Consider the following 7,875-nt stretch of genomic DNA (forward strand, 5'->3'; position numbering starts at 1 on the left):
CTCTTTTTTTATAATGTGTCTCTCAGTCTTTGTCTTTCAATGACCTTAACGCTTTGATAGCACTATCCTGTTGTTTTCTGACATTCTTCTTAATTTTTGAGATACCTTGAAATTGTCCTGATTCTCATGTGATCATTTCATAATACTGCTAAGCTGCTAAATCACCTCAGTCGTGTCCGACTCTGTGTGACCCCGTAGACAGCAGCCCACCAGGCTGCCCCGTCCCTGGGATTCTCCAGGCAAGAACACTGGAGTGGGTTGCCGTTTCCTTCTCCAATGCATGAAAGTGAAAAGTGAAAGTGAAGTCGCTCAGTCGTGTCCAACTCTTAGCGGCCCCATGGACTGCAGCTTACCAGGCTCCTCCGTCCATGGTATTTTCCAGGCAAGAGTACTGGAGTGGAGTGCCATTGCCTTCATAATACTAGTAATTAATAATACTAACAGCAACAAATACTGTGTAGCTTTTATGTGTTTGATACTGTTCTGAGCATTTTACAAATAATAACATTTAATCCCCACAGCGTCTATAGTTGTAAGGCAGGGTGCCATAGGAGCCAAAGGGCAGAGGTTGAGAGAAAGGCTACTTAAACTTCTGGATTATCAGCCCTGCTGTAGGTAAGCTCCTTAAGAGCAGGAACTCTGCACTATTCACATTTGGGTTTTCCCATAACATTTTATGGAAAAATCCAAATTTTGGGGCCAACGTAATACATGACAGGTGGGCAGGTTGAGTAATCTAACCAGTATCCTCACTAATTGAGACTTAACTTTTTTCCCCCAAGGGTCAAAGTCATGATCTTGGTCTGTCTTGGTCTTTTAAAATGTCTAAGCTATTATATGGCCTTCTGTTTGGTCCTTGAACGTGCCGCACTGTCGCACATCAGTGGCATCGTGTGACCAGTTTATCTTGTATACCCTTCCTCCAGATCTTCACCTGATTGCTTCCATCATGCCATTACTTCTTATCTCAAACACCATTTTTTCAGAGACCCAGTTCCTGACCTTCCTCCCTTGCTGCCAACCCTCCTACTTGTCCATCCCATCTTCCTCCTCACCCTGCACAGAGCCTTGCCTGACTAGGTCACAGTTAATGTCCAAAGCATCTCACATGGGGCAGCACAGAGTAGGCCTTCTATAATGGCATGAGATAATCAGTTGATCAATTAATCAGTGTGAACTGAACACCTTCGAAAATGATCTGCAGTACAACATTGGGTTCCTTGACATGTTATGGCTGAACTTTGAAATTCAAGTTTGATTCTGATTCATTTTCAGTGGCGTGCTTAAATTTGAAGTCTAAGGACATATTCATAAACTTCTCGTGTAGGCTTAGAAATGTGCATGCTTGCTCAGTTGTGTCTGCCTCTTTGTGACCCCATGGACTGTAGCCCGCCAGGCTCCCCTGTCCATGGAATTCTTCAGGCATAAATACTGGAGTGGGTAGTCAATCCCTTCTCCAGGGTGTAATAGAAATAAATAAGTATAATCTTTAATCTTTGGATAAAGGGCTGTGAATTTTCTTCTGTCAGTTGATTAACTGCTCTTACTGTAATCGTTTTATCTGTGTCAGAACATCCACAGTTAGAATACGTCATTTATATCTGTGTTAGTGTTAATAAATTTGCCTTTACGTGACATTTAGAGATTATTCATATAAAGCCCATAACCTAAGTTATTGAAGTTTGAAAATATATGTGGTCTGTATACTCCTGTCTTCAAGAATTTTTTATTTTTTTCAGCTTTATTGAGGTATAATTGACAAATTTATGTTATATATTTAAAGTGTACAATGTGATACTCTAATACACATGTACATTGTGAAATGATAACCACAACCAAGCTAAGTAACGTATTTATTACATCACATGTTTACCTGTGTGATGAGAACCCTAAAGATCTGTTTTCTCAGCAAATTTCAAGTATATAATACAGTGTTATTAACTGTAGTCACTATGCTATACCTTAGATTCCAGGAGCTTTAAATAAATGCTCACACATGACTTAGCTGTAGATTAAATGGGAATTTGTGAAATCATCAGTTTTGTCTTCCATATTTGAATTTACCTTTGATGTCAAGGTGAAGTTCTTACTTGCAGTGTTGACTCTGCGTTGACTCGTAATTGAAAAATGAAATACTAAAGGTGTTACACGTGCCACGTGCTCTTTGGGGGAATAATATGAGGAACAAATCAATGTGGACTCATGTAAGCATGCCAATATACACAAATAGACACACTTATGCACACACCAGACTTACATGTATACACATATATAGCCTATCCTTCTTTTGAGTGTAAAGAATTTCAAACTAGAGACTTTTTAGACTTTATTACTCAAACATTGGGATTCCATACCTTCCTCAAATCCTTCGGCGCTTTGTGTCTCTTATCTACCTCATTTATCCTTTTTTTTTTAAATTTTATTTTAATTTTTTAACTTTACAATATTGTATTGGTTTTGCCATATATCAAAATGAATCCGCCACAGGTATACATCATTTATCTTTTTTATTAATGTGCCGAGTTTGGAGAAAGCTTCGAAAAATTTCTGCCAACTGTAAAACCGCGTGTGTACACAGACAAGAACCTCCATTCTTTTCATCAACCATATGCATTTCTGAAACTGATCTCAGATTAGCAGCATTCTCTCCTTTTTCGTGCCTGATTTATCTTCAGTTTAAATTTTCCTTGTGCTGTGGCTCTCAGGCTTTCTCATCTTCCAGGTTTGTGCTTCTCTGGTTCTGACTCCCAAGGAGATTCCCCTCCATCAGGTTTAACATGGACGTCAAATGGGACTCTTGTTTCATCGGTTCGGGTCTGTTTTTACTGGGCCACAGTCCATTGCCAGGACCCTATTTCTCTTTTGGGGTGCCTTAGTTAGATACCACGGAGAAGGCAATGGCACCCACCCCACTCCAGCACTCTTGCCTGGGAAATCCCATGGACGGAGGAGCCTGGTAGGCTACCGTCCATGAATTCGCTAAGAATTGGACACGACTGAGCGACTTCACTTTCACTTTTCACTTTCATGCATTGGAGAAGGAAATGGCAACCCACTCCAGTATTCTTGCTTGGAGAATCCCAGGGACGGAGGAGCCTAGTGGGCTTCCGTCTCTGGGGTCACACAAAGTCGGACACGACTGACGTGACTTAGCAGCAGCAGCTGCAGCAGCAGTTAGATACCAAGGCAATTTGGAAATGAGGAAGTAAAATGTACCCATTTACTTATTACTAAATGCACAGTGTCTACACTGCATGCAAACTTACAACAATAACAGTAAACAGATGGAAGTGAGTGAAGGGGAAAATGACCAGCCATGTTTCAAATTAAGTTTACTTTTAAAAAAGTAAAATAATTGGTCTGAAAAGACCAATTAATTTAAAAGAACTGGGTTTATATTCCTACTCCTGCCTCAACGCTGACCCGTGGACAAGCTACTAGCAGGGCTGTCCTCCGTGTGAGATGAGACTAGGCCACTGGGTTGTTTGATGTTCTGCCTTGTGGTCGCTGGCTGCTCCGGAAGCCTCCTCTCCATACTGTGAGGAGGATGCTCTTAGAGGAGCATCTGTCTCAGGCTTACCGAGCATCAGGCCCTCCTCTGAGCTCCTTGGGTGGATTATCTCATCTATTTCGCTGGAAGGAAATACCCCAGCATGCTCGCTCTGGCTGCTGTGTTCCTGGTATAGATTTGTTTCTTGTCTTCATTTTCCATAGATTACATTACTTTGCAGTGGAAAGAAAGAAAGCGAATTCTTGAAAAGTCATAATAAAGATCAACAACGTGTTTTGCCCTTTTTAAGTGTTTCTCACGTGCATTTATGTGTTTGAAATCCTTCCAGAAACCAATGTGGCAATTGGTATTATTTCCCTTGTTTTACAGTTGAGAAAAGTAAGGTCACCTTTTTTGCCCAGAATCGCATGGCTAATAAAGGTGTCAGAAGCTAAACTTAGGACTTCTGTCTCCCAAACCCTCCATGCCAAATTAATTCCCTTTCCCCTAACTTTGACTTTTGTTATATCCTGAGAAGTCACCCCTTCACCAGATTTGAAAGACAACCTCTTCACATAGGTTAAGATTTGACTTTCTTGGTTCTTGCAGTTGGTTGAACTTAAACTAGCTGCCTTGTAACAATCACACTTTTTTGTTTTTGGGTGTTTTGTTTCTTTTTCCCCAAACAGTCCTTCCTCCAGGACTAACCCACAATTTGGAGCTCTCCAGATATCTCTGCATGATAGAGTTGAACCTCTTGGTGAAAAACAAGCAGCTCTGAGTCTAGGAAGGCAGGTGAAAGGCTGTTGTTTACTGTCCTTGGAAGATGTCCACAGGCTTTGACCTCATCTTAATAAGGAAGAAATGATTAGATTCATACACCTTTTTATACACAGATTTATATACTCCTTGGGGTCATTAGACTGATGAAAAGTGCCTTATATGTAATAGTTTTACAGGTTTTACAGCAATCCTGTATCATTAGTTAAATTAATCTTTACCACAACCTTATAAGGCAGACCAGAAAGGGGGTGCATCCCTGTTTCATAGATGGTCAAAGTGAGGTCACCCAGACTGAGTGGCCGCGCCAGACACTGTTCTTCCACCCCCCAGCCCAGCCCTCTCTGTTTTTTGCCTCCACAAGGTTCTTATCATTGTGTGTACAGCTTTATGGCTGTTTATCCTTCAGTACCTGAAGCAGGAAATGGCAATCCACTCCAGTTTTCTTGCCTGGAGAATCCCATGGACAGAGGAGCCTGGCAGGCTGTAATCTTTGGGGTCACAAAGAGTCGGACATGACTGAGTACAGATCCCTCAGGATTCTGTTTTAATCGTGAGTTTTATCCTAAGAAAGGAAAATCAGATTTAATCCTGCTTCTGTTCATAATGAATTCTGCAGGTCACTTTATCCTCAGCAGTGCTGAGCCAGAATTCAAGTAAAGCTTCCACTTAGCCCATGCATTTGCATGTTAAGTCTCTAATTCAGCTGTCAGCTTTTTAGCAGTTACTGTACTTTGGTTAATAAATGTTTTTGATGGTCTCACATAATCAAGGCTATTTGAGGCAGGGAGGGGGCTGGAGGGAAGCACCAAATTTACAGATAATCGGAGCCTCTTCACGACATTAAAAGAACTGTTGCCTTACACATGGGTTTTGATCAGAATGTGTAAAATTAAAGTTAGTCAAGTTCTTAGTTCTTTCAAAAGAAAAAAGGAGCCAAGGAATAGGGCTTAGATTCATTTATTCTTTTAAGAGCAGCCGCTTTGTGCCAGTGTTGTCTGGGCACTAGAAATGCAGCTGTCCACATGGCAGACAAAAATACCTGCCTTCAAGAAGTTTCTGCTCTAGGGAGGTGGAGACAGGGGCTGTCAGGCGTTGCTGGGGGCTGTGGAAGAAGCCAGACTGGGAGGTGGCCAGAGTCCTGGTGAGGTCGGTGGTCAGGAAAGGTCTCACCTCTGCCCCATCTTATCCGCATTATGGCATGGAAACCTGGCTTCCATCAACATCTTTTTTGATAACATAGCTCCACAATAATTATGTTTGAAGTTTAGTCCTCAGAAACCAGCTTTCAGTAGTCATGCTTGTTCCGTGGCATTCTTCAGGGGATATTAAGGACTACTATTTCTACCAGCAAGTCTGTATTCATTTTTTTATACATTGATCTGCATGAGGAAAAGAGAAAAATTATTAAGAATTATCCATCTTAGAACTTTTTTCATGTGTTTCTTGAATTTTCTTTTTTTTTTTTCCCTAAAATGAGGGTGTCCATTCCCAGACTATGGGCAACCTGACTGTTATTTTGCATTTCACTCCCTTTGAGCACAGGAAGGAAACTGGGTCTCACCCACCTCCTGCAGTCTAACATTGACCCTCGAATGTCACCAGATGGAAACCCCTTCCTTTGTCTGAAGGCTTCTCTCTTTTTATTTACCATCTGAGCCACCAGGGTAGCCCATTTATATGCATATATATATATACATGTATATATATGTATATATATATGAGGAGGAAATGGCAACCCATTCCAATATCCTTGCCTGGAGAATTCCATGGACAGAGGAGCCTGGTGGCCTATAGTCCATGAGATCGCGAAGAGTCGGACACAACTGAACAACTATCACCCAATATATTTTATTTGTTTTTTGGCTGTGCTGGGTCTTAGTTGCTGCGTGGGCTTTCTCTAGTTGCAGCGAGTGGCGGCTACTCTTCGTTGCAGTGCGCTGGCTTCTCACTGTGGTGGCGTCTCTTGCGGTGGCGCACAGGCTCAGTAGTTGGGGCTCCCGGGCTCTAGAGCGCAGGCTCCGTAGTTGGGGCGCACAGGCTTGGTTGCCCCGCAGCATGTGGGATCTTTCCGGATCAGGGGATGAACCCACCTCTCCTTCATTGGCAGACAGATTCATTACCATTGAGCCACCAGGGAAGCCCTGAGGGCTTCTCTCTGAAGCCCAAGTGCACAGCTGCTGGTCTCAGGATTGAACCCGCCACCCTTGCTTTCCTGTTGTGAAAGTGCAGACGGACGGTCCTTGGGGTTGCAGGTGACTGTGTCTCCTCACCAGGATGCAACGTCTGCTTTCCTTTTCTCCCTAGGTGGCAGCACAAAGACAGAAAAGGGACAAGTGACCGCAGATCCACGCAAGGCTCTTCTGCTTCTCCTGTGATCTAAGACTCTCCCAAAGGGCTACATACAACTTCTTCTGCACTTTCTGGAAAATCACCAAATGCCAAAAGAAGCGTTTTAAAGGACTAACCACGAATGCTTTATTTCTATGAGCAACACCACTAGTCCCTTCGAGCAGAGGCAACTCCCCGTGGAGGCGACTGTCATGGAACTAGAAAGCACCCCAAATGTGAACCTGCCCTGAGGAATTCAGGCCACATCAGTGCTCTGCTGATCTACCCGCCATAAAACTGTGGATTTTTACATCCCAGTGCTTCAGATTGCAACACATCGGGGGCAGACGGCTCCTTGTGAGTTTCGGGTCATTTCTTATGCCCGACCCCATTGACCTGCTCTGCTTTCCTGGGGTTAAGAGAGCACTATTAGGTCGGCATGTGGTGACTGTAAGTACTAGGTTCCACACCAGAAGCTTTGACAAACCAAGTTTCTAGACTTACTTAAGAAAAAAAAAGGAGGGGGGGATTTCCCTGGCATTCCAGGGATTAGAGCTTGGAGTTTTCATTGCTGTTCCCCGGGCTCAATCCCTGGTCAGGAAACTAGGATCCTGCAAGCTGCTCAGTGTGGTTAAAAAAAAAAAAAGCCTGACCTTTCTTTACTCCTTATCAATTTTGGCAGCTTCTAGTTCATAACAATACCTGAACATGTGCATTTTATGATCTGCTGGGGTTGTAAACTTTGCTTCATTTTTAAAAGACTTGTCCAATATGTGCATTATTATTATTATTTACAGTGAGGGCATAAGATATGGGGGAAAGTTAGAAGTAGATGCCAAAAAGTAATTTGGCGGAGAATTCTGTGAGTAGTAAGTATGATTAAGGGGTGGCGGGAGGTTTTGTGCAAACAGGTCAGGGAGTTCATGAACCTGGTGAGCTTGCTCTTCAAGAGGTGGAAGCCACGCGGGTGATCTTCATGCCTCAGACAGGACCCCAAACCTCTTCTTCAGGAAATAATTTTGCTTCTGATTGTCTTCCTCCATCAGGTAAGTAGGTTCTGGAAAGTACACTGTAGTTTTTTATATACTTCTTACACACAGGGACCTTCAACACTCCCAGGCTTTTGGGGTTGATGCTATGTTGTATTTGTAGGGAATCCTCACTTCCAAGGGCTTCCCTTGTAGCTCAGTCAGTAATGAGTCTGCCTGCAATGTAGGAGACTTGGGTTCGATTCCTGGGTCAGGAAGATCCCCTGGAGAAGGAAATGGCAACCC

The 7,875-nt window shown here is 43.0% G+C and overlaps 1 protein-coding gene across 1 annotated transcript in view; it reads left to right on the forward strand.

Moving 5' to 3' along the window:
- The window catches only part of RNASEH2B (ribonuclease H2 subunit B), a 76,423-nt gene extending 69,050 nt beyond the window's left edge, over positions 1–7,373 (forward strand). Inside the window, exon 10 of the mRNA XM_070800124.1 lies at positions 6,578–7,373. Within this exon, the coding sequence (XP_070656225.1) occupies positions 6,578–6,610 (33 nt within the window). The 3' untranslated portion in view covers positions 6,611–7,373. The remainder of the gene's footprint in view (positions 1–6,577) is intronic.
- The last annotated feature ends 502 nt before the right edge of the window (positions 7,374–7,875 follow it).

Source organism: Bos indicus, chromosome 12 (genome assembly GCF_029378745.1).
Source record: "Bos indicus isolate NIAB-ARS_2022 breed Sahiwal x Tharparkar chromosome 12, NIAB-ARS_B.indTharparkar_mat_pri_1.0, whole genome shotgun sequence".
Taxonomy (NCBI): Eukaryota; Metazoa; Chordata; class Mammalia; order Artiodactyla; family Bovidae; genus Bos; species Bos indicus.